The 27,940-nt window shown below is 44.9% G+C and overlaps 1 protein-coding gene across 2 annotated transcripts in view; it reads right to left on the bottom strand.

Moving 5' to 3' along the window:
* The window catches only part of SUGP1 (SURP and G-patch domain containing 1), a 786,467-nt gene that overhangs the window by 502,421 nt on the left and 256,106 nt on the right, over positions 1–27,940 (bottom strand). For both annotated transcript variants that reach the window (XM_069649115.1, XM_069649114.1), the window contains exon 5: positions 15,470–15,970. In XM_069649115.1, coding sequence (XP_069505216.1) covers positions 15,470–15,970 — 501 coding nt within the window. The remainder of the gene's footprint in view (positions 1–15,469; positions 15,971–27,940) is intronic.

Below are 27,940 nucleotides of genomic sequence, written 5' to 3'. Positions count from 1 at the left end.
AGTAGACCTCGACTTCCGGGGCTTAGACACCTGACCTACCGACAGCTTCTTCTTGCGCTCACGCAAGGCCTTGGCCGTGAGCGACTGGCAGTCGACACAGTCGTCCGTACCGTGGGCCTCCCCGAGGCACCAGAGGCAGGCGTCATGCATGTCTGTGACCGACATCTTGGACCCACAGTCCCCGCATTTCTTGAAGCCCGGACGCGGGGTTGAAGACTAAGTAGACATTGTCACGAACAGGTTTTCACAAAAACCTAACAGATTCAACGAACCGAGAAGAATACAGCAAACTCCAAAGAGTCGAGGCGTACCGAGATTCACGAAGCAAACACGTTCGCGGAAAAAACTGAACTGAGGCTACAGGCGTAATGCGTCCTACTTATCACATCGGGTGACGTCGGCCGTCAGAGGAGGTCCTCGGGGACGGCGCATTGACGTCATCGAAGCAGGACGCAGACGCCGAAGATTTTCCGAAGCAGCACAGCTGTGGACATTACCTGTCATAGATGTGGAATACGTCGGAGGACCCAATCCCCTCGAAAGATGAGCACTATCACAATATAAAACCAATGCAATACTTCTGTTAAGCAAACCAGTGTAAAGGACTTCACGAATGGCAGTATGCCAGTCAAGGTAAGAAAAAACACTTTCTGGTCAACCTGGTATAGCAGTATGCAATTCAAAGGCAAGTAAGAACTTTGCAATAGTTTCCAGAATAGTAGATACAATTCTAAGGTAAGTAGGAACCTAACAATTACTTTTCAGAATGGCTTTATGAAATTCTAAGGTGAGTAATAACTATTAGTTATTAAGTTTTAGGAATACCATGAGGGTACAAGAAAAACACAAGCAGGTAAACGCATCACAAAACCTGTAGTTACTTTTTAGAATAGGGGAAACAATTCAAAAGCAAGTAGGAACTTTTTAATACTTTTCAGAATGACCATATGTAATTCATAGATTCAGTAAATAACTTTGTAATTCTTTTTAGAATGCATTGGGTAATTCACAGGCAAGTAAGAACTTGTTTCAGATCCTCATGATAGAAACCACACCAGCACAAGGTAAGTTACTAAGCAATACTTTCCTTTTACAGAGCATAGGTTTTAGGAGTCCTTCCCCATCTAGTTCAGAGTCTTTTCAGGGTCAGAGTGAGGTAGAAAAGGCAGGCAGAAGCTGTTGAAAAGTCAAGAGTTCCTGTGGAAATCTTCAGTGGCAGTTAAGTAACCGTTCTTGTTGGTAGAAAGGTTCAGGGACTTTGGAGAAGACTCCATGCATGTGTTCCAGCGTTAGGCCTGGGCGAATGTGAATTGGTGAACTCCCAACTATACCAATTGCTCCAACTCGCCATACAGGAGCGACAGAATGACTAGTTAAGTATTACCTTGAGTCCCACAGTGCCGAGGGGTACCAAAGAAGATGAAGCTGGATGCCTTCAAGCTGTAGCAGTTGCAGACCCAGTCTTCTGTTCCTTGGTTGTGGTGACGAAAGGAGGGAATCCGGATAGCATTTCACAACAGCAGTCGAGAAAAAGGGACTCCTATCAAAGGATTCTTCCTGCGCCAACACAGATCTGCAGTTTTGGCACTTTTCACTTGCCACTTTTCAGAGACGCCAGTGAAGAACGTCCGATCGATGTCGCCTGCTAGGTCCTGCACTCTGCTGAGGAGACCAAGTGGAATCCTGCTTCTGGAGGTCCAGCAGGAGTCCACCAAAGGTTTGGGAGAGTTTGTTCACAGGAAGACAATGCACTGCAGGATTGTCGCAGGTCCCAGTGTATTGGAAGTTTGCAGCCCAGGAAGGTCGCAGACATCGTGGGATGGCTCAAATTGCAGGTCATCTTAGGACCGATTATGTCCACCAGTTCATGGGAGGAGGATGTCCTCTTTGAAGCTTCCCTGTCGATTTGAATACCTGGTCAGGGCAGCAGTGGCACTTCAGCAGGCTTCACCAGTTACTGGAAGGGGCTGCAGGCATCTCTGGTAGTCTTCATCTTTGGTTTTTCCGTTCCAGTGGTCGACTTGTCTTCAGCTTCAAGATCCAGGCCATTTATCCAGGAAGCCAGACAATCAGCACTCATGCTACATTCAAACTTTGGGGGCTGACTGTCCTTTCCAGACAGAAAGCCTGCCATTTGAAACTGGTTCCAGGCAGGCATGCCAGAAGACAAAGGGCTGAGGAGTTTCGGACTCCTCCCTTGATTCCCGTCTTCACAGACACCCTGGAGTCTTGGCGAGTTTCCCAAAGGATTCCGGTGAAGACAAAGGTCAAACCGGGACCTTCCACACCACGACAGCAGAAGATTGACCAAGAAACGACAGACAAAAAAAAAAGCAACAAAATAAAGAAGCCACCATGTTGGGTAAATCGTGACCCTTCTGTGCAATATAAGGGCTTTGAATACAGGCTGCGGGTAAAAATAACAAAAGTCGGTACAACACATCCACTGCCACCAGCCATTCAGGTATGCTGGTCACCAACAGAAATGGAAGGTGGGGCTTGTTGATCTCACAATAGAAAATGTATAAAGGGATACAAAAAAAGAAATAAAAAAAAAAAGGTATCCCTCTACCCGTTGGAACATGAGTTCACACAAGGAAAATAAAAGAAGGGGCTCCCAGTAGCACTGCTACAAAAGTTACAGGTGCCTTAGAAATGTAGAGACAGACATGACACCATACGATAAATGACAGAAATAAGGAACTAGGGTTCCAATAGACAGAGCAAAAGATAAATCAGTGGGAAAAAGTGTCCCACTTACTGAGAACCGACCTAAAAATCCATGAGTCTAGCAAAAAGTGCTGGGGTCTCACAGGTGAAGGAAATTTGGCATAGAAATGAAAAATCTACCCAACAGTCACACACTTAGATGAAGATGAATGTTTAACATTGTGGGATATGACTGCAAGCAAGATGGGAAGCAGAATCAAAAACATCACCTCTAAAGTAGCTGTGCATGGTAGGGTGCCCCATGTTAGGGATGGTAAGACCCATAAGTGTAAATTTGACAAACAGAGACGCCAAATGTCTCTTAAGAATGAATTTGCATATAGTTAGAACAAGTTACTTACCCCTGGTAACATTCTTTCGACTGGATGTTCCTCCTACATATTCCTCTTATGATATCTCCTTCCAGCATCAGCTGCTTCAGAATCATTTTTTGCGTTAGCAGGCGCTATGCATAGTCGTCAACTATGTCTCTTGAATTCCTCCATCCTCTCTCGACGTTGGCGTCATCGATAGTATAAATAGCACACACTGCACCTGTTAGCTCAGTTCCCAGTTTTTTCTTCTTCCAGAATAACCGCCATTTGTCAAAGAGACGACACAAATGGTGCTCCAAGGCGCTCAAACGAAATGTATAACATTTGGAAATTCTACTGAGGGGTAGGATGGAGGAGCGATGAGGCAAATGTGGGAGGAACAGACAGTCGAAAGAATGTTACCAGGGGTAAGCAACTTGTTCTTCGAATGGATTGTGTCCTCCCACCTATTCCTCATCTTATGATAGCCTCTCAAAGCAGTATTGTATCGGAGGAGGGAGTGAGAATTGTCAAGGTTTGTCATGAAAGCTGTGAAGCACACCTTTTCCAAATCCCACCTCCTGTCCTGACGCAGAGTCTAGACAACAGTATTTTATAAAGTTATGTACAGATGACCAAGTGGCTGCCGCACAGATTTCCTGAATCGGCAACCCACTTCATAAAGCAGACGACGTGGCCACTGCCCTCGTGGAATGAGCCCATAAGCCGACAGGCTGGGTCCAAACCAGACTGAAGGGATTCAAACACAGCATCTTTCCCATCTTTTACAATATGCATGAATCCTGCTCTCTCCTCTCCTGCAGGAATATGCTCAGCTGTCATTGAAATACAGCCCCACAAGGGGTGGGTAAATGTTGCAAGCGTGCAAGTGGCATTGATCGACTTTAAAGCCATATTAATGGCTGACAAAACTTAAGCTAGTGCATCAAAACGCTTGTCGTGCCTGTCTGGAGGTATGGTAGGGTAAGCCGACTGTATGTGGCTGTAGCAGTCTGTACCACAAAGCTTTTCGGGGTAGGGTGCCTTGAAAGATAATCAGGATCAATACTTGAGGGCTTGTATTTTTATCGACGGCATGATTAGCATCAGGGGACTCCCAGTTAGCCTTGACCCTTTTTTTGTAGAGCCAAATGAAACTGTAAAATGGGGTCTTTTTACGGACCCTTGTCTAGAATGTCTGCCAGGTCATCCTGTTCATAGGCTACAGCTGATCTCCCCAACTCAGGTATTTAGTTAACATATTCATGAGTTGTCTGTACGTCGCCTCAGCATGCTCATACAGGCCAGACAAACTCAATGTCAGTATCCAGGCCAAGACCGGTCTATGTTGAATTCAAGGTTGCAAGCGGCAACATAGTATAAAGAGCGCAAGAACGAACATTGAAACTCATGGGATGAAAAGACGCGAGGAAAGCCTAACTGCAGATGGATGTTCTGAACATTTATGGAGAAAGATGCAATACCATTGACAGAGTGGTCCGGCACCACAAGAGTGCTCAATCAAAGGTCTCTAAGGTGTCCAGACAAGAAGTGGCTGGAAACTAAAGTAAGAACATTGTGTGAAATGAATCATAGTGGTCCTGCGGCGGTCTAAGCAAAACCCATCGCCCATTCAAAAGTCTTCGATTTTGATATCAAGTGGAAATTGTAGAAAGTGAGATTACATGGTCCGAGCCCAACCAAGGGAGACCACTTGTGAACATTGTGCTAGAGTAGTCCGAGCCTGAACAAGGGAGATCCATAGTCCAAGCTCAATCGAGGGAGACCAATTGTGTACATTATGGTAAAAAGGGGTCTGAGCCTGAAGAAGTGAGACCAATGATGAACACTGGAGGCGAAAACTTGCGAATGTGAGATCCTACTAAGAAAGGAACTTTGGTGCTAGTTTGTTAAAACAGGTCGTCTGCAGTAAGACTTATTGGGAAAGAAGCTTTGGCAGAAGGACCTGATACCTATGCCTTGAACTGTCTGCTCATGGCAGAGAAGCCAGAGTGTGTACGAAGTTCAAACATGCCGCCTTACCCAGTTTTGAAAATGTGGGGAAGGGAATCAAACTGCTCAACTATCCCGACATATTTCTTGAACACTTTTCTTTTTCATACACTATTGTCCCACGCCATTTTGTATTTAGAAGGATTGGCAATAGGTTTATTAGTATAGGTCCTTTTATTTTCAGAGACTAAACAAGGACTGCGTTAATTTTTGATGGCCATAACTTGCTCAAATCGTACCCATTGAAGTTCAATAAAAACCCTTAAACTGTGATATATTGTGTCCATCTTCACCGTTTGATAACATGCTTTCCTTACGCCCCCACCACCTATTGTTTGTTTTATTATTTATATTGCGCACCAGACCCAAGGGTATTTGGGCGCGAAGGCATAAAGAGGGTTGTTAAGCTTAAGTTACATTGGAAGACAGGGTAAGGTACAGCTATGGTTACATTGCTGTATGCATGAGCGACAGGCAAAGCAGATAAGTATAAACAATAATACAAAAAGTAACTATGAGGCACATATATAAAACATAAGCAATGGAGGTCACATATATACACAATAGCTGCTAGGAGATCAGATATCATGTTCTTTAGCCACTGAATGAGACTTGATCTAAATTGTGGGTAGGGGAGATCTTCCCTTAATGCAGGGGGGAGGGAGTTCCAGTATTGTGCTGCTTTAACGGGGAAGCTGCTCCCACCGGATTTAGTACGCTTAAATCTAGGTACCAATAGAAGGTTGGAGTTGACTTTTCTTAGAGGGCGGGTGGCTATTTGTCTAGTAAATCTGGCTGTGAGGTATCGTGGGGCTGATTGGTTGAGACATTTGTGTGTCAAAGATGGAGTTTTAATGAGAATCTTGTCTTTCGTAGAAAGCCAGTTGACAAATCTCCTGAGGTCAGGTATGTGGGCATTTTTGGGGAAGCTTAGGGCAGCTCTTAAGGCATTGTTTTGAAGGGTCTGAATCTTGGACGTAATGTATTTATTGCTGCCTATATAGAAGGCATTGCAATAGTCCAATTTGGACAGAATCGGGGCTCTCGCTAAAGTAATGCAGTTATTAGGTGAAAGGAAGCGTTTGGCTGCTCCAATTAGCTTGCAGGTGTAGGAGGTAGCTGAGGCCATAGCATTTACTTGTTTACCAAAGGTAAGCGTGGAGTCTATGTAGAAGCCAATGGTTTTGACTACCTTAGCCACAGTGATGTTATCAATTTTGAAGGATGAGTAGTTCAGGCCTAGTTTGTTGATATTGGAAGGAGTGCCTAGAATGAGAAGTTCCGTTTTGTTGTCATTCAGGCATAGACCGTGAGATGCCATCCATGCCTGGATGAGGAGGTAATCTGTTCACAAAGGCCAAATCCTGATCATAATCCCCCGTCAACGGGATGAGGATCTGTGTATCATCGCATAATTTGTGTAGGTGATACCTAGACCATCTAGATCATCGAAAAGGGGCTTTGTGAAGATGTTATACAGAGTAGGAGATACGCAGGAGCCCTGAGGCACACCACAAATTATGGGTGCAGGGTCAGTGGCTGCTATAGAGGGGAGAAAACTCGCATTTTCCTGTTATTAAGGAAGGACTGGGTACAGGCAATTGCCTCCTGAGAGAAGCGGGCTGCCGAATCCAAGTGGTTGCAGAGGATTGAGTGATCTACCAAATCAAACGCGGCTGTGAGCTCGAGGAGTAGCAAAAGTGCCGTCTTGCCTTCATCTCTCAATGTGTCTATTTGTGCCTTGAGGTCTAGGAGCGCAGTCTCGGTACTGTGTTGAGGTCTGAAGCCAGACTGTCGAACCCCTAGAAGGTGGTTTTGTTCCAGATGATGCTGGATTTGTAGATATGCTATTTTATCCAAGATTTTAAGTAGGAATGGCACTGTGGTTATGGGGCGGTAGTTAATGGGGATAGATGGGTCAAGGGTTTGTTTTTTGAGGAGGGGAGGACCCAGGAGTGATTCAGGTTGTTAGGTATGGTGCCTGATGTGAAGGAAGTGTTTATAAGTTTAGTGATGAATGGGGAGAGTTCACGGGCAGCACCTTTTATGATTTGAGCTGGGCATGGGTCACCATGGCAATTGGACGGTTTGAGGGTAAGGATGACTTTTTCAACTTCTTTAATAGATACTTTGTGGAAGTGGAAGCAGGGGATCAGTCGTATGGGTGGAGTCGGGGTTGTCTGAGTTGTTGGCGTGGCATTCGTGCCAGTCTTGGAGGCAGTGGCATTAGTACCAGTCTTTGAGGCAGTAAGAGTGTCTTTTTTGTTGTTGATCTTCACCTGAAGAGTTGTTCTGCTGTTGGCCAAAGCATTTTGTATGTGCGTACACCTATTTTTATCCTTGAGACAGGAGTCGGGAGTTTGAATTGGTGATTCTCTCTCTTTAAGGATGGCGAACAGTTTTGGTATTCGATTTGGCTTGGGAGATTCAGAGGTTGTAGGATGTTTGTTTGGCTAGGATATTTTTTTTTCTAGAGAGCAGCTAGTTTGTTCAGGTTATTCCTATTGAGATCTGAGGGGTCTGATCCCCAGATTTTTTCACTTAGACGTTTCTCTTGTCCAATTGCTTTCAGATGGGGCGAGAACCATGTGTTTAAGTGTTGGCGAGGTTTGCTCCTTCTAATTTTCAATGGTGCTATGACATCTAGGGATGCAAGCATCACTGTTGTATATTTCTACCATGGTGGAAGGGTCAGTCAGGTCTGAGATAGAGTTCAGTGTAGGAAGGATAAGTGGGATAAGTTTTTCGGGAGTAATATAGTTTTTGTTTCTGGTAGGAATAGCAGGTGCTATACTGCTAGTATTCATAGGAGGTGTGACCTCTAGCGTGAAGGATATCAGGTAGTGGTCCGAACAGGGCTGAGGCAGTATAGAAGAGACAGTAGTTGGGCAATTGTGTTTTATTTTGGCAAACGATATTGAGCTTGCGGATGATACCTTAACGGGTATACAAAGATCCCTGAATATACTATGCAAGCATGCCATAGTGAGCTCCAGAGTGTGAATGTAAGAGCAAGTTCATGCATCAAGCTGACAACTAATGGGATTAGTACTGTGTTGGGTATAATTGATCGCACCGAAATGTACTGTTATTTGGGATTGCCTATAACCCTCGGTAAGAGACTACACAAAGTTATAGAACTGAGTAAGAAGGCGGCTGTGACCATGGATTGCTTAATTAGTACAAATTCAAGTCAGAACACTGGATTTAGCATAAACGGACGAGTGTTAATGTATAAGCAGGTTCTCCCACATGCCATGGTGTATGGCCTAGAAACAATTGGGGTTGAGGCCATGAAGTGGGACTGGCTGGCCGTTCTTGATGGAAGGCCGTGAAAAGCATGTTGTAGCTCCCTCAATGCATCACTATTACCGCAAAAAAACTTGAATTAGGCTTGACCTCTGACAGGTCAGGTATAGTGTCGCTATATATGTATATTCAAATGAGGTGATATATCTGTCCGCTACTTAATCTTTTGGATAGATCATTAAGCTAAAGTACTTAACATTTAGAGAGGAAAAAGAAGTGTTTTATGGAGGTAAAATGGACACCAGATCAGTCTGAAGTAGATGTAATACTTAAGCACAACTTCCAGAATAACACCTACTTTTATTTCACCTACACCCAAGAGACCATCTTGGTCACCTGTAACCACTTAATCAAAATTTCTTACAAACTTCATGTAACAGCACCTCGATGCCCCTTGGCTGTCAGTGCGCTATAAAAATGCAAATAAAATAAATTCACTTGCATTATTGGCAATTGAATTACGAATATTTGGAAAGCGAATATTTGGAAGTTGAAAATAAAATCTTTCGTAACAAAATACATTCCAGCAATCGCCATCAATCACCTTTACGTTATCCTATTATCCTAATGTCACACTGAGCAGGGTCATAGTTCCACTCCACACTGACATTTTATTGGCACTTTAGGAGAAAGGGTAGGGGGTGGGTGGTTTTGTTTTGTAGCCATTCTTGGTCTGGGAGGGGGACGAGGTAGGCCTGAAACGGTAGTTGTGCTGGTGTGGGCTCACCCTGAGGCCAGTCCTGCACTCACTGGGGTTTCAGGGGTTTTTAAACTAATCTCTACCAGTTTAAACCACTCCAATTACAATCCTGTCTAATAAGACCAGGATGTTTGGCAGTTTTTAGAGCAAGCCTAAACAAATAAAAAAACAAAAACACACAATGAAAGACCAGGAGAAAAACTGTACTAGGTAGTCAAAATATCTACCAAAGAACAGTGTTTGTCCACAGTGTGTGTGTGATAGTGAAGTGTCCTCAGTAATTTAAATCAAATTTTTTTTAATTTTTTATTTATTTGATATTTGGTTATGCAATTGACAACCTTTTATCAAGTATACTTCATAAAAAAGAAAAAAAAACAGTTCTATTGACATAAGTTTCAATTAACGTCCAGAATCAAGGTCACAGATCTTCAAGTGTTGATACCTGCTTCTGGATGGCAATAGAGAGTTTGACTACGGCCAAGGATATTGATGTTTTTTCCCCAGATTGTAACATTTTCCACCATAGTTCCCTTGATTTATATCCGTACTTTGTGATGATCGGGATCATGAGGGTGTTCCTTTGCAATGATAAAGTTGAACAGACCATCATCAAATGATACAGATTTTCTATTGACTCTGGATCCTGACAGTCTACAATTCAGGGGCGCAGCATGATTTTGTATCCATGTAGTTTCTCTTGTTTTGATCAGGTTAAGTCGAAATCGGAGAAATTGATCTCTGAAATACCAATGGGGAAACAATTTCAGGTAGTTAGGTAGGGAATTTGGTTTTTTACTGTCTTCCCATGGTTTCCCATAAGTTTTGCAGGTTAGCCATTCAATCTTAGTCCTGAACCAGTCACAGGAATATAGCTTTTTTTTTTTACTCTGTCCGGGTTGCTGACGAGAATGTCCACTTGCTCTCCTGTGATGTTAAGAAGAGTCTGACATTCGGCTTTCCATGCAGTCAGAAGTGGGTCATGGTCTTCCAAAAGGGCTTTTTATTTTTTTTTTTTAGACATTTAAAACCCCCTTTGGGGTTTTCCTCAATGCATTTTCTGTAAAAGGACAATGTTTTCCACTCTACAATGGCTAGCAAAGAGGTTAAACCCAGTTCTCTATGGCTTGCCTGTATTGGAGTGCCTTTCGGAAGGCGCAGGGTGTTTTTCCAAAAATGACCTTCGAGAATTGCCAAGTTTTTAACTTTGAAACTGAAAGAAGTTTCAGTACCGTAGGTGAGAATCGGAGTCACCTTGGCTTTATAAAATGTAATCAATGGAATTAGACTAAAGCCACAATAGCGCTTCAAAATGATTTTTCCTAAACATGTGAAGTTCATCACTTTCTTTCTTAGTGTTTCCAGTCATGGAGCGTCGATCTTACTTGTGTTGATACAAACTCCTAGATATAGAAATGATTGTACTTCGGGGATTTCTGTTCCCAGTAGCGACCAACGCATCGTTTTTGTTCGCAGCTGGCTCTTTTGAACCCCAAAGGGTAAGATGGCAGATTTGTGCGGATTGATTATAAGTCCATTGGTTTGGACGTACAGTTGTAAAGCATTCAATTGTCTTTGAAGACCAATTGGGGTCTGGTCTATAAGAACCACATCATCTGCATAGACTAAGCGGCTAACTTGGATGTTTGCTATAGATGGTGGAAAGCATCTTATGTTATTAGCTGCAGAGTCGATGCCGGGGATGAAGATGTTAAATATTTCAGAGGCCATCGGGCAGCCTTGTTTGACACCTTTATTGGTTGGAATTGGCTCAGTTAGTAAGCCTGTTTTATTCAGCCGGACTCTTAGGGTGGTATGATGGTGAAATTCTTTAATGGGATCTGTGATGGAAGCAGGACAGTCCCATTGTTCTAGTTTAGTCCATAAGTTAAGGCGCAAGATGCTGTCAAACGCCTGAGTTAAATCAATAAAAGCCATGTATATTTTTGAACCGTTACTGATCTCCATGCGGCTTTTCAACAGGTTTAAGATGAATATATTGAGCGCTGTCCCAATATCTTGAACAAAGCCCGATTGCCATGGGTCAAAATGGCCGGATGATGTTGCCCAATTTCGTAATGCTTGAAGAACCAATTTGCCAAATACTTTGCCCATGGAACCTAACAATGCTATAGGGCGATAATTAGCTGGAATTTGACGAGTGCCCTTTTTGTGAATAGGTATAATTATCGATTCTTTCCATGAAGGTGGTATCTTTTGGGTCGATGTGATGTAATTGAATAGAATTGATAAAAGTGTGGCCCATTCCTGTGGATTTTCTTTGAAAACAGCATTGCTTATCCCATCTGGGCCATATGCATTTGATTTGGACAGTTTCTTGATGACATTCTCGATGGTGTCTGTTGAAGTATCTATTAGGTGCCATTTCTTATTTTTTGTGCCATTGGTATGTCATCCTGTTCTTGATAAAAGATTGCCTTAAAATGAGAAATCCAGGCTCCTGGAAGAATTGGTGTTGACGTCAGGGAATTTTGATCTATCTGTAATCGGTTTATCAATCTCCACATGTCTGCGGTATTAGATGATCTGATGAGATGACAATGCATTACTTAACGTAAAAGCATTTCTGATGGTTGTATCTGCTTAGATTCACATGCTGTGCATAGGTCCGACATCCAGTAGTCACTGCGGAGTATTGCATTTTGTTTTTCGTAGTCGAAAAGGGGACGTCGACAAGGCGTGTCTGTAACACTATCCCTATAGTGACGTGCGTTGTACCCACAATCCCTCACGCGTCGAGGTCCCTCTGTTTGCATTTGTTCTGCCCTGAGGGAGCCTTCTATTCGTGAGTGAGTACAGAAAAGGGAGAGATGTAGAAAGATGTCTATGTTCCTTCCATCTGAGCGGGGAGGAAGGGTGGGCGCATGTGAATCTAACCAAATACAACCATCAGAAATGCTTTTACGGTAAGTAATGCATTGTCTTCTGATGTTTGTTAATCTGCTTAGAATCACATGCTGTGCATAGAATAGCGAGCAGTACACGGAGTTGGCGGTGGGTTATGAGAAGGAACAGTAGAGAAAAGATGTCTTAATACTGCCTGTCCCACCTGGGAGTCAGATCTAGAGTGTGCATCTAGACAGTAGTGTTTTGTAAAGGTGTGCACAGAACTCCAGGTAGCCGCTTTGCAGATGGACTCAAGGGGAACATTTGCAATGAATGCTATGGATGCCCCAGTGCCTCGAGTAGAATGTGCTCTTGGCTTGAAGGGTAGTTCTCCCTTAGCAAGAGTGTAACAGAGTGATGCATTGAACAATCGATCTAGATATAGTGGACTTTGAGACTGCATCTCCTTCTCTTCCTGCTGCCACCTAGACAAAGAACTGATTAGTCTTTCTCAGTGGCCTGGTTTTTTCCATGTAGAACATGACAGCTCTGCGTACATCCAGTGTATGCAGACTTTTTTCTCCCAAGTTGGAAGGGTTTTGAAAGAACGTTGGTAGTTCTATTGACTGGTTTACATGGAATTTCGAGATTAATTTTGGTGCAAACCTTGGGTGTGTGCGTAGAACCACCTTATCTTTGTGAACTGTTACGAAGGGGTCTAGAACAGGAAGAGCCTGTAGTGCACTTACTCTCCTGATGAAGGTGATAGCTATTAGAAAAGCAGTCTTAAGAGTGAGGTCCTTAAGAGTTGCCTTGTGCATGGGTTCAAATGGTGAGCCCATGAGTCTGGTAAGTACCACATTTAAGTCCCATCCAGGAGCTGGGTGAGCTATCGGAGGGTGTATTCTCTTTACCCCCTCCATGAAGGCCTTGATAACTGGGATCTTCCACCACAACACTTTAAGTTGGGAAGTGGTGTATGCAGAAAGTGCAGCTAGGTGCAGCTTATTATTCCGAGTTGGTAATAATTTGGCTGATAGTAAATTGTGATCACTGTTATCCATTCATATGACCACCATTTTGTTTTCTGCGGCGATCAGTTCGGCTGAGATGTAAATGTAATCGATGACATGCCCACCGGTTCCTTGTTTTCTGGTGATATTAGCTGGAATGTCTCTGGTAGTATTGCCATTCAGTAGGTTCAATTTGTTTGCATTCATGACGATGTTCCACTGATAGCCTCTCTTCTCTGGTGGTGTTAATGAAAAGCTATTGAGTATTATGAGGCCTCTAGATTCATCCCAGCATTTCTAGTTCAAATCACCACAAATAATGAACCATGGATCTATCAATTTTTGTTTACAATGCACTAGCCATTTTTCAATCTGGTCTGGAAAATGTATGCTTGCAACAGAGAGGTTTCTAATACACATTCAGGATTATGAGCGTTTTCCTTGTTTGTGCCGCAGTTTGAATGGATCCAACTATTATTTGAATTAAGGAGGATGGCATAATTTCTGTGATTACTGTAAAGTCAAGCTGATTGTTAATGAGAATAATTAAACCTGACGGTCTGCCAGTAGCCCCTTTAATTGCTGGATTAAGGTGGCTTGAATAGCCTTCGACTATCGGTGGAATGCGCATCCATGTTTCTTGGAAGCAGGAAATGTCATGATTTTCGATTCGATCAGATCCTTCCTGAAACAAATGACTGAAACCTTGTATTCCATGATGCTATAGTTAGGGATGTCAGTGTTGGTGGGAGTTCATCTTATGGCATCTTGATTTTATTTAAATCTAATAAATGAGACTGATTAAAAAGCCACATCTCATTTGGCAAATATGTAAATTGGTAAAACCCAGTGAAAGTAGAGATGAAGATCATGTGTCAAACGAATGCTATCCACCTGGAAGAACAATGTATATCAAGTACACAGTTAAAGTTTTAGAATTTAGGATATCCATACCCAAATCGCCTAAATGAAGGCGTTCGATATAATAGTAAAATGTTCTCTTGGTAACCAAGATTTTTCTTCAGCCACGATCATGGATACATTTGTAATAGAATAACCTTACCATAAGCCTCTGATCTTGTAGAGTCAGAATCACAGGCAACAAACTTTACCAATAATTGCCGTAACCCTCGACAGCCCTAGATCAATCCAGTTGGGCTATTGCTACCAGACACATGGCAACATATGCCAACGAAAGGGATTCCTCACCTTCTGTTGTGTTACTCAACTTTCATCTGCACTACTAGAATTATAATACATTCAATTCCAACTTCTTAGGACTAAGAATCTGTTATTTACAGAGAACATTAGGTTTCAATAAAGTTGTTATTATTAGGTTATTTCAGCAGAGACCTAGCTTCAGAAAGCAACAGACCTTTACAAATCATAGGGCAAGTAGGTGTGGTACCCAGAGCTAAAAGGGAGGTGGAAGCCAACATCTGAGGGAGAGGGAATATTTTTGGCCGCAAGGTATCTATAAGCAAACGAGTGGTGCGGGGGGCCTGAACACTTTGGGACACAATGAACCCCCTACTGACAACATTTGGAAATTGGCCAGTTTACACAGATTCAGATTCCCATTTAGTTAAACTTCAAAGATCTCATATTCCCATATACAAAAAAGTTATTTAAGCAGTTCACAATCACTACCATGAATACAAGCCTGGCGACACACAATTTAGATGCTTATTTTGATTTTCAGCTCTCATGTGCAGAGGCACTCAATTTTGCTAGAGAGAGCATTCTTTCTCAAAGCAACCAAGCCATGGTTAAGAGTCATTCCACGGGTTTTGTAAACCCAAAACATTTTGATCATTCACAAGCAGATTGAAGACTAATATGGACTTTGAGGATGTAAGCAGAGAACATACCTACCAAGACCCTATTCCGAATCCACCAAGCAAATGACAGGAGTCCTCTGGTTCAAACTAATGAGATTGTTCTCATTCCCCTTATCCCCCATAATTGGGTCATCACAGTTTTCCAGTTGAAATAAAAAAGGCAGACCACTGCATTCATTAGTTAAAATTAGAGGTCACCCTTAGAAGCAATTTTGATGTGACCACGCACTACTGCTCACTTTTGCCACACAGGCTATGAGCACACCACAAATTCCAAATTTAACAGAACCACAGATCCTGATAACGCCTACGATGAACCTAGGTTTTAAAGACCAGGGCCTCATTACAAGTTCTCTGCAAATAGCACCAAACTAAAATACCTTTAAGGCATGCAGTAAACCTGCAGTAATTGAAGGGGTCAATATGATTTAGAGTCAAGCACACCCTATACTTGATCGCAATTTTGGAGCAACATTGGACTCCATGTGGTAGGACTACATTTCCCCAGTGGGTAAAACACTGCATTCCTGTGTAGAGGTAATTGCCTCCATGGAAAAACATGCTGATTTTTTAGCTACGAGTTTCATAAACCATAGTAGTGCAGAGCAATAAAACATGTGGTATTACATGTTTTACCTTTACTGGTCTACTCATGAGGTTCTAGGTCTTGTGGTCTTAATCATGAGATTGACAATCTTGACTTCCGTTTCTGCCTCCACTTACCATCAATTTCCAGCCACTGTTCATAATCCTCATCTTTTTCCTCATCTTCGGAGGGCAATCTGAAGGTACCACGGTGGTCCGGCACTGTGTGAGAAGATGGCTCTCCCTGGCTGGGAAGGGTGCCTGCCATACTCCCTTTCTCAGTAGCAAAGGGTGAGGGCCTCTTACGGACAGCTGCAGGATTTAATGGGCGGACAGAACTGCTACTACCAGAGCCCAATTGACGGGAGGTGGTGGTAGTGACTGGGGCAAGCGGACGAGCAGCGGTACCACCAGGTGCTGGAGAATCAACACAACTATCAATAAGGTTCGGGGAATCAACCGCTCTGCCACCACGGTTCGGGGAATCAACCGCTCTGCCACCAGGGGCCGGGGAATCAACCGCTCTGCCACCAGGGGCCGGGGATGCAACAGCTCTGCCACCAGGGGCCGGGGATGCAACAGCTCTGCCACCAGGGGCCGGGGATGCAACAGCTCTGCCACCAGGGGCTGCAGGAACTTCTGCAGTTAAAGAAAAAGAGAACGGATTTTAAACAAACCATTTCGTTTTTTTTTTTTAAATGCAAAACAGTTTTTTTAAAAAACTCCTTTCATTTAACAGTTTAACAGAAGCAGTGCACAGCAATATGTCACCATTTTGCACAAAGTAATGCAATAAATCATATGGCAGGAAAAGCACACTTTGCTCTATAATGCCCAAATACCAATTGTCCTCAGCAAGTGAGATTGGAGACTCTTATACAAACTTCAATGTTGCTAATATCACAAAATATATTTATTTACTTGCACATAATTTAGCAATTTTTGTTCATACATCAGGTCTCTTGATTAATGACTGATTCAACATCCACACGTGTTCCACCATTCTCATCACAATTCAATCATACACTCAATGTTCATTTTACACTCTATAGGTTATTCATGAACCCTACAACACTCCTATTAAACAAATTCTTTGCACCTATATCCACTCTCAATGGGTTTTCAAGAAAAACAAATGAAATAGCATTCTGCTTATTCAATGGTATCGACATATGTTTCGGTCGTCTAATAGTGGCTTTTGATAAAGCCGCAGTGCTCGGCAACCTTCTTCAGGATGTGGGGAGGTTGTTATAAAACCTGTCCCCATGTGTCATCTGGTGGGAGATGTCATCTAGTATGTATCTAAAGACAAACAAATATTGCATCATATGATGACTCCAATCTCTAATTTCATCGACACATTTCACGTGTGTGTGTATACGTTCATTAATGCATATACTCGCTGGCCCTCACCGCCGATCAGCAATAGTGGAGGTAGTCAAACGCTGGAATTTATCCGCAGCCCTCTAAGAGAAATTAAGAGTGGCCTGAAAAATGAAGATCAGGCACAGAATGAGCCCCACGGTACACGTCTAACAATGTAAATTGTTTGGTAGGTCAAGGAGGTTCTCTTACCTGATCACGTAGTCAGGTGAGACCCCCTTGGGTCAAGATACACCATGAATCAATCCCTGCTAAAATCCAGAGCATGTAGGCTGTTGACCGCCACCACTTGTCTACAGAAGAGACAAGGTGGCATGTTAGAAGTGGGGTCCTCCCTACTACTGTCCTATCAAGTTCCAAAAAGTATATTGGAGTATTAGGAAAAAGTCTCGTACTCACCCCCTTCCATGTTTTGGTTTCCGGAGGTTCTAATGGTGATAAGTGTTTCACTGATATCGTCGTCTGTGGACCTTTACTTTAGCTTCACATCAAATGCTGTCTAATTGATGCAAGATTGTTTGCAACAAGTACAAATGAGATCCCCATTAGTGGAAGTGTATTAGCGTATAACGGACATGCGAACCTGGCAAGGTTCTGGGGACATACTGAATGTGTCACTGCATATGTGCTACCGCTCTGTGCCCAGTCTTGTAAAAACAAGATTGCGCCCCTGTGATCTCCAGGTAAAAATAATCCCAAAACTGTTTATCGAGAACCCTAGATTTCAATTTTTTTTAGTGGCGTCTGTGATAAGTGCTTGACGGACTTCATAATTTTGATAATTGAAACTGCCGAGGAAGAAGCTGAGACACAGAATGAAGAACTAGTTAGGCGAGTCAAAGAGGGCGCCCAAGAAAGAGACATCAGTTCGGACCAGGAGTCCGAACACGACAATGGTACCAGAACCAATAGGGTCAGATAGAATCCCGATCTTTAATCTGTCATCTGTTGTCTTGACCACCACCGAGCGAGACCTACAGTCAAAAGGTCTCTCTTTTTGTACCGGTATCCAAAGTGGATCCATTTATGTGCAAAATTGAACTCCCAGATTTTTCCGAAAGATGCGACTCAAACACTACTTTGAAGTTTTTTTACCAAGTGTATAAACCAGGAACAGCAAGAGTCGCCAGGACCAAGGGGAGGTGAAAAATTTAACAGGTTTAAAAACCAAGTCACATTTCACACCGCCGATACAGGTTTGCCCTCCAGAAATGATGGCATTTCACAATGGTGAAAAAACAAATTCAAGATGCCATAAAAAAGAAAAACTACCATCAAGACAATCTGAAGACAGAAGAACGGGAAAGATTGAAGAAACTATGCGGGAATCCCCCCCTTACTATCAAACCCCCCTGTAAAAAGAGGGTGGTATTGCGTTAATGGACATTGAGAAATATGAGGAGGAATGCCTGAGACTGTTAGGAGATGAAAGAGCATACAGAAAATTAGAACAGGACCCCACCAAGGCTCTGCAAGAGGAAATCTCCAACCTGATGAAACATGCTGTACAGGAAGAGTGGATAAGCAAGGAAGAATATACATTCCTGTGCAAGACCCACCCAAGAAAGGGTGCGTTCTACATACTCCCGAATCCACCAGCAGGGAGACCTATAGTCTCTGCAATTTACTATTTATTGGAACCGCCATCTATATAGACCGAACATTTTCTCAAACCATTTGTGGAACGCATGCCTGCATACATTAAAGACACGACAGACATGATTCATATCATCAACAAAATTACCATAGAACCCGGTGACATTTTGGTCACCATGGATGTAGAAGCACTCTACACGACTACTCCACAGATGCAAAGTTTAGAAGTATTGAGAACTATATTAGAGAAACGCGGAAAACCTTTGGCCCCGCAACAGGGTTTATACTAGAGTGCGCATGTCCAGCGATGCGTGAAAACTTTTTCCTCTTTAAGAAAAACTTGTACAAACAACTTAGGTGTCAGTATGGGCGCCATGTTCGTATGGATCGTGTGGATGTGGTGAACCCATACATGGCAAATTTTGAGAATAAATACATCCGGGGAGCCGACAGCACCCTAAAACACATTTTTGGCAATAATCATGTGGCATGGAAACATTTAATTGATGATGTGTTCTTTGTCTGGAGAAGGCCCACGCATTCACTTTTAACTTTTTTTGAATGGGTGAATACATGTGATGCACATAAGATTCACTATGGATTGGAACATGACCCAGGTGAGCTTCCTGGATTTACTGATTCTGAAAAAAGATTAACATCTTGAAACCACACTATACAGAAAAGCAATGGACAAGAACTCACTCCAGCATTTCTCGAGTTTCCATCCGGCTGGACTGAAACTAAATTTACCCTACAGGCGGTTCCTTCGCATCAGAAGGAACTGCACCGCCAAGGCAGAGTTTGTGAACTACTCATCCAAACTACAGGACGGATTGATCGATCGATATGGCATATCCTAAATAAAAAACTGGTGAAACATTACAAACACGCCCTTAATACTCACTGTGAAACCTGCCTAGCTACGAAAGAGAAGGCGAAAAGCGACAGATTGATCTGTGTATCGACTTTTTCACGAATCAGCAATGCACTTAAAAAAACGTGTCAATAAAAAATGGCACTTAAGACAAGCAGGCAGCCTAGCTAACAGGCCCATGTTTGCCTTTAAACGCAACATGAACCTATGACAGAAACTGGTCCACACACAGAATCTGAATCAAATCACATGGTGAGGAATCAATGGGGTTTAACACCCATTACAGGACAATATAAATGTGGCCATTGTGCTGCATGCCCCTTCACAGGAACAAGGAAAACGAATATGGGAACAACAAAAAACAGCTATTGAAAGGGCACACAAATTGTCTGAGCAAGAATGCCATCTATGTAATTTCGTGCCCCGTTAGGCAGAATTGCATGCAGTACCCTCTGGGACCACCACTACAGTTAATTAAGACTACAGGTGTAAGCAAAACCAACTTTTGGTATAAGTCTGTACTACAGTTTTTGGTAGCGAGCTGAGTAGCCAAGCTTATCTCAAGAGGGAATGCGATCAGTACAAGGATGTTACACAGAGGTCTTACAATCACAGTGGATCAAGTAGACATTTCTACTCAAGGTTTCTTGGTAAAACACTTCTTAATTTATTACACAATCATGTAGAAAACATTCACTAGAAAGAGGCAACTTAATATATATACACACACACACACACACACTTCAGTACAGAACCAATAAGTTTGAGTAAATTAGGCTCCCCTGAAATAGGAGCAAAATGGCATTTCAGTTACTTTAAATGGGAGTAAAAGGCACAAGTTAATAGAATAGGTCACAAATACTTTCTTAGGCAGTGCAAATAGTTTCAGTTCACCAGAGGACTCGATTCAGTTCAATAGGCCTAGGCCAAAGTCAATGGACTAGTGCCTTGGATAGGAAAGAGCAGTTCTTGTGGTAAACGGTAAAGTCTTTGCAGAAGTTCTCAGAAGTAGTTTGTACGAAAAAGAATCATATGTTGGGTCACAAGTTGATTAGGCCTGCAAGTTGGGAAAGTTCCACAAACTTTCACTGCGAGAGGCAAGTTCTCTCAATCGGGTTGGCACAGTACCTTAATATGAAGAACAAGATGCAGCTGAAGACGTTGGTTCCTGGCAGTTCCTGCAGATCTCCCTGCTCCTGAGCCTCAGTCATGGGGACAAGAGGGAGGATGTCAGGGGACTCCTGCACTGCACCGGATTGTTGGAAATGCTGACAAAATGGAGTCAACTTCAGTTCGAGTAGCTGTAGTCAAGCACACAAACTGGTGTCCTTCCCCCTGGTTAAACCTAACCAGCTTAGAGAATGGTATCCAGGTGGCTTACGAGTTGATTGGTCCCACCAACTCAAAGGAAGTCGTCGTCCTTGAAGGGGCTTCTCCGTCGAGATGGACTTGGCAATTCGGAACTGCAGCAGGGCTTCACCGGGCAAACCAACGGTCCAGGAATGGCAGCAGCCGTCCTCTTCCAGCTCTTCGGTTCTTTCGTTCCAGTGTTCGACTGCTTTCCAGTCCAAGAGACTCGCCTTTTAAACAGTTTTCTCCCTTTCATTTCAGTCTAGCTGTCACTCACCCAGCAGGGTAGCTGTCCTTGCTGGACAGTCAGCCAGCCAATTATGCCAGAGTGCATTTGGGTCTCCTAGGAGACTAAGCACAAGGAGTTTCGGGCACCTCCCTCACTTCCTGCCCACCACAGACACACAGGCGCCAGAGGCGGACATCAGTCCTGAAGCCAGCCAAAGACATAGAAACAGAGACCAAACCTGGTTTGGCGTGCAGAGAAACTGAAAGACCTTTCCAAAAAGAAACAGCGGAAAAAGATCAGGCCCTGTTTAAACAAAGGGGTATAAGGCGCCATCTTGAAAAACATTGCTCCCGCAAGTTTATAGCTAGCGGAGTTGGCGGTCGGGAAAAATAATGGTAGTTTGGTGTCAAACCACTGCCACCAGCCATTTCGATAGGAAAGGCTAGCATTTGACTGCTACATTTAGACACAGGGGATGGGAATAGTTTCTTACCCAACTCCATTTCTCCAGCATTAATATATTTCATGGATTCACATGCTTAGAATATTCCCCGTCGTCAGGCTGGGAATCCTCGGTAAGTTATATAGACATTTTCCATAGGAAAAAATTCAGACACTTTTGTGTCCTATCCACGTCGTTTTGGGCCGCGCACGCCAGCGCCACTAGGACGTAGGGGTATCTATAGCTCCGCCCCCGCAGCTCCCTCAGATTTCAGCCCCCAAAGTAGTAAGGGGGGGGGGGAATCTCTGGTTTGCATGCTCAGGGGAGGCCGGCGGGCGCATGTGAATCCATGAAGGATACCAATGCTGGAGAACTGGAGTTACAGGTAAGAAACTATTCCCTTCTCCAGCATTGGATCTTTCATGGATTCACATGCTTAGAATAGATTGTATAGCAGTATCGCCCAACATTGGAGGTGTGTATGCAAACCAACATCACAACAAGCACATTGCTCACTTACTATGGCAACACATTACATTATAGCATGTTAACTGTAAAAGACAACACTTTAAAGCATAGTTGCCGAAGGATGCAACCCACTTGGGGCTTACCTTATTGGAACAGATGACGTAGTACTGCCCGCCCCATCTGTGTATCTTCAGCATGTTGCTGTGCGAGACAGTAATGCCGGGTAAACGTGTGTGGAACCGAGCAGGAAGCCGCCTGGCAGATGTCCTCCAGCGGAATTCCGGACCACAAAGCCGTCGACGACTATGTAGATCTCGTCGAATGGGCCCTTGGACGCTTTTCTAGCGGCTTTCCGGCCTTGGAATGACAATAAGAAATGGCCGAAGACACCCATCTGGATAGTCTTGTTTTGAAACCGCTTTACCCCTAGCCGCAGGGCCATAAGCTACGAAGAGTTGTCTCGTGTCTCTGAAGCTTTGAGTGCGATGGAGGTAAAATTTCAAAGCTCTTTTCACGTCCAATGTATGGAGAGTCTTCTCTGCTACTGAAGACGGTGTTGGAAAGAATGTAGGCAATACTATAGCAGCGTGTTTATGGAACACGGAAGGCACTTTAGGTATGAAATGCGGGTTAGTGGCCAGAACTACTTTATTACTGAAAAACCTCAAATACAGAGGGTCGATCTCCGACAGGCGACGAGCAGAAGTAATGGCCACCAGGAAAGCCAATTTCCAAGACAAGAATTTTAATGATGTCGATGACATTGGCTCAAAGGGCGGTTTCATCAGGGCTGTCAGGACCAAGTTGAGACGCCAGATCGGAGGAAACTTCTTCTCGGGAGGAAAGGTTCTAAACAACCCTTTAAGGAAGTGTTTAACTAGGCGGTCACTGAACAGTGGAGTGGAATGTCTCTTCCGAGTAAATCTCGAGATGGCAGCTAGATGCACCTTTATGGATGAAACAGATAACCTGTTATTTGCCAGGAGCAGCAAGTATGGTAGGAGTTGTTCCGGTGTGATCGCCCGCAGGACCAGACCTGGTTGACCTGCGCACCATATGCAGAACCTTCTCCATTTGTATGTGTATGAAGCATTCGTGGAAGGGGCACGTGTGGCTTGCAAAATACGACGGCAATCCGCTGGAATCGCTAACGCGCAAAACTCGGCGAAATCAGGAGCCAGGCCGTCAGACTGAGGCTGTCCGGGTCATGATGCCAAACGGTCCCTTTCTCCTGAGACAGAAGGTTGGGGGATCTTCTGGAACCTCATTGGTTCTGCCGCTGAGAGGTGAAGTAGATCGGAGAACCACACTTGTCTGGCCCAATACGGGGCCACCAGGATCACCCGACAAGGATATCTGTGGATCCATTGCAGAGTCCGACGGATGAGAGGGAATGGGGGGGTGAGGGGGGGCATACAGGAACTTGCCCGTCCACGGGAAGGAGAACGCGTCCCCTAGCGAGTCTAGTTGTGGTCACCTGCTCGCGTACTGGGTGCATTTCTTGTCGTCTCTTGTCGCAAAGAGATCGAGGGCCGGATGACCCCATTCTGCGAAGATCCGGTGCAGTTGCTGATCGTTCAGTTCCCATTCGTGTAGACAATTCATCTCTCTGCTGAGAGCGTCTGCTTGCACATTTTTTACTCCTGGTAAGTGGAACGCCAACAGATGTATGTCGTGTTGTAGGGCCCAATGCCAGATTGCCTGGGCTTCCGTCGACAGGCTCCTGGAGCAAGTATCTCCCTGCTTCCGTAGATAAAACATGGTTGTCGTGTTGCCTGTCATTATTCTCACCACTGAGCCCTTTATCTGTGGCAGAAAGGATTTCAGAGCCCAACGCACCGCCCTCAACTATAGCAGGATGATGTGGAGGGAGGACTCTTCCGATGACCAGCGACCCTGAACCTGTAAGGAGTCCAGATGAGCTCCCCACCCAGTTAGAGAAGCATCCGTAACCACTGTCTTCTGGAACGCAGGCTCCAGTAAGGGCATTCCCTTCGTTAGGTGTATGGAGATTCTCCACCATTGAAGCGCCTGCACGAGCTGGCCGTTGATGGTCAACTTGTCCGACCAGCGTCCTCGAGTGTGTCCATCGATCCGCCAAGAATTCTTGAAGAGGCCTCATGAAGAGGCGACAGTGGTTTATCAAGGGTATGGAGGACGACATGGTCCCCAGCAGGGACATGTACCTTCGTACTGACACTTTGGTGTCGATCTCCCATTCCGATGCCTTTTGTTGCAGTCTGAATCCTTTCGAGGGATGGCTTCACCAGTCCCGACTGTGTGTGGAACTCTGCTCCCAAAAAGACTAAGGTCCTTGAAGGCTTTAACAAGGACTTGTCGAAGTTCACTGCGAAGCCCAAACTTTGCAGGAGGGCAAGGGTGGCATCTAGGCTTTCTTGTGCCCTTTCTGGAGACAGTCCCCTCACTAGCCAATCGTCTAAATAAGGGTACACATGGTGACCTTCCTTTCTGAGCCAGGCTGCTATTGGAGCCAGACATTTGGTGAACGTCCTGAGGGACGATTTTAGGCCGAACGGGAGGACCTTGAACTAATAGTGGGTTCGTCCGACGACGAACCGCAGAAATCTTTTGTGCCGTCGACGCATCGGGATATGGAAGTATGCGTCCTGAAGGTCTAGTGACGACAAATAATCTCCGGGTTGTATCGATCTGATCACCTCCTGAAGCGTCAGCATTTTGAATTTTAAATTCTTGAGCAGTTTGTTGAGCGCTCGTAGATCCAGAATGGGACGCTATTTTCCATTTGGTTTCTTGACGACAAAGTACCGGGAGTACACTCCCTGTCCTTTTTCTGCCACCGGGACCAGTTCTATTGCCCCTTTCTGCAGCATAAGCGCCACCTCCTGTAGCAGTACTTGAAGGTGGGGTTGGGCCGAGAACACCGGTGGAATGTGTGGTGGCTTGCCCTTGAACTGTAAAGTGTGGCCCAGATGAATCGTGTCTAAAACCCATCGGTCTGTTATGCGCTCCCACTCGTCGAGGAGACACTCGACTCCCCAGGACGCCCAGAAGCATGTCATTGTTGGTTCTTGGTTTATCTTTCGTCAACGAAGGGTAGGCACTCCGTCGTCTGGAGGTTTGGTAATCTCTTCCTCTAAGTGAGGATTGGGCCGCACGCCTGTAGCCTTGGGACAAGTAGGAGGGTCTGCTGAAACCTGTCTCTAGATGACCCAAACCGGGAGTTACCAGAGGCCCCTCTGAAAGGGCCAAAGGAACGAAAATTCCTACCACTCTGCAGGGCTCAGAGTGACCGTGCCGTGTCAGTATCCTCTTTCATGCCCTTCAAGGCGTCATCAACTTTTTCACCGAATAATTGTTCCCCTTCACACGGCATATCCAAGACTTTATATCGCACCTCCGGTCTGAACGTAGTGCACTCGAGCCAGGCTTGTCTACGTAGAACTACGCCATTATTGATTTGCTTAAAAACGGACTCTGCTAGGTCGACAGCAATATTTATAGCATGGTTGGAGGCCTCCTCTCCTTCCCGCACTAGCAACATTGCAGACTTTCGATGTTCCTCGGGCAAATGCTCCAAGATAGGAGCCAGTCGGTGCCACATTTCCCTGTCATACCTAGACATAATCGCCAAGGAGTTGGCTGCTTTTACTGTAGTCGCGCCGACGGACAGCCCCTTCTTGCCGAAAGCATCCTGTCTCCTGGCCTCGTTGTCTGGAGTCGTCGTGCATTTATGTTGAGACCTGGCCTTTCTCGCCGCCGATACCACCGACTCCGGCGAAGGTTGAGACGTCAAGCACTTGGGGAGTCTATTCCGGAGCCTTGAACTTCTTCTCCAAACGACCTTTCACTGCCGGTTCAGAGAACGGGTGCCGCATGGTCTTCAGGCCCTCTTGCCAGACATGATCCAAAATCGGGATGGCGAATACGGAATTCCTTCTCTTGCCCATATGATCAAAAAGAAAACAATCCTTTTTCTCCTGGTCAGGGTCTAGGCCAAACTCCGAACACGGCGTACTCATGGCATGGAATGCACCCACGTCGTCAGGCGGCGATGATATCCCGGACTTCTCGGAGCTTCCATCTCCGCTTCAGAGTCCCAAGTTGGGTCCCTTGAGGAGGGATAGTGAGATGTCTGAACCTGATCCCTCACGGTCAGAGTCCTGTAGTTCTCCTTCTCGCAGGGTAGGACAATCTGCCGGCGCGTGGGAAGCGGCCGTAATCCTGGTCGCCGAGCGAGGAGCCGGGCCCGGCTCGTTGACGAATGGCATAGACTGTATCCGTGTCGGGGCCCCAGGCTGGGGTATTTGTGTGTCTAAACGCTGTAACAGTTTCTGTAGCGTATTTAGCACCTCCAAGGACAGAACCGCCTGGGGGTTCAGTAATGACGAGTTAGTAGGGATGGAACCCACACCCAAGAGCGACATTGCACTGGTCGGTTGCAGACCCAGATCGGTTGGGCGCGCGACCGTGTCGCGTTCCTCGTCAGCAGACAAGATGGAGAAAGTCGCCTCTGGTTGAAGCAGGGCCTCCGGCGGGACGGGATCTTAGACCTCCGGCTGCCATCCCATCGACGGGACCACCGTCGACGATATGTTTCCTACCGCCGCAGTCTGACATGCGGGAGGAGCCGCCGATGACAGGCGTCGACGAGCGGGCTGTCGGCAAAGCCAATGACGCAGGGCCTTGAGGTGTTCCTGCCGCTTTTGGAGCCGACTTACTGGCCGCGGCCTCTTGACTCAAGGTAGACTTATGACGGTCTCCTGAGGAGGATTTAGATGATTCTTTTCTCTCTTTAGATGAGGAGGAAGAAGCCTTGTGTGAAGATGAGGCTTTCGAATGTTTCTCCGAGGGTCGTTTTTTTCGGCCGACTCTGAGGTTAGTTTCTCGGCAGCACGTGCCTTCTTCGTCGGGGGTTCCGACTTACTTTTTGAGGCCGTGGAGCCCACCTCCGATGCCGGGTACGCACCCGCTCCGTCGTTGAGCCAATCAACCAGGCGTCTTTTCCGATATTTGAGGGTTTTCTGGGAGAAACCCTGACAGATTTCACAAGTGTCCGCCGTGTGGTGAGGATGAAGGCAGTAAATGCAGTCCATATGACCATCCCCTTCGTACGCCCTCTTACGGCCGCACGTAGCACACGGACGAAACAACGCCTTTCCAGACATTCTCTTGAAAAGAACAAACAGTCGCAGAAGAACAGCCTAACCAAATAGTAGATACGCGAGGTAATCCCACCACTTTGGAAGACGATTGAAATCTGAGGGAGCAGCGGGGTCGGAGCTATATCACAGCCCAAAACGACGTGTATAGGACACAAAAGTGTCTGAATTTTTTCCTATAGAAAATGTATATATAACTTACCAAGGATTCCCAGCCTGACGACGGGGAATATTCTAAGCATGTGAATCCATGAAAGATCCAATGCTGGAGAAACTAGGTAACCCTACCAGCACTATTGTAAGATAGTGTGTGCTGGGTCTAGGAATTTGGAAAGACTAGTAAAGTCAATTTCACTTTACATTCTCTGGGGAACAGTAGTTAATCCCAGAGAAGGTATTTAAACCTTTTGGAAGTCTAAAAGACATCACTGTGTCACTGCACTGAGGGTGCTGTGTAACACACATGAAAAGATGATGCCTATGGAGTTATCTAAAACTCCATAATTAAAGAACACAAGAGTAAAAAACAGACATCAAAATACATGAAAGTGGGGAAAAAAAAGGCTCGCACTCTTTCCAGGTAAAAAAATCAAGTCCTCAGAATCCAGCAAAGTTGTTGGAGGTCTCTAAGGTGAAGGGAATTAGCACATTTATGAGAATTCTCCCTAACATGCCCGTGTAATTTATTGTATGTGGGCAAAACCACGAGAGAAGTGCGCCAAAGAATCTTGGAACACTGCTCCTGTATTAGAAATAAAGTATGAGACAAACCGTTAGTGGATCACTTAGAGAAAATGCGACACACTGACAAAGAAATCAAATGGTTTGTATTACAGACCATAAAAATGCCAAACCGAGGGGGAGACATGTCGACAATGTTACATCGGGTAGAACAAAGATAGGTCCATTCTCTGGACACTGAAAAATGGCATCAACATTTCCATTGAATGGAACAAGCTGGTGACCAGAAAATTCCAGGTCCCATTTGACCACTTTGGGATGCTGGCATGCAAGATTCACCTGCTGTCCACCGCTCTTGCCACAGGTTTCACCAACATGTGTTTTCATTATCAATCGGTGTCAGTGTTTTCTGTGTCAGTGCCAGACTTTCTTTGTGGCATTCGGT

The sequence above is a fragment of the Ambystoma mexicanum genome, chromosome 1p (genome assembly GCF_040938575.1).
Source record: "Ambystoma mexicanum isolate Mex_15411 chromosome 1p, UKY_AmexF1_1, whole genome shotgun sequence".
Classification (NCBI taxonomy): Eukaryota; Metazoa; Chordata; class Amphibia; order Caudata; family Ambystomatidae; genus Ambystoma; species Ambystoma mexicanum.
The sequence above is the reverse complement of the archived record's forward strand: the minus strand, read 5'-3'. Positions and strand labels throughout refer to the sequence as shown.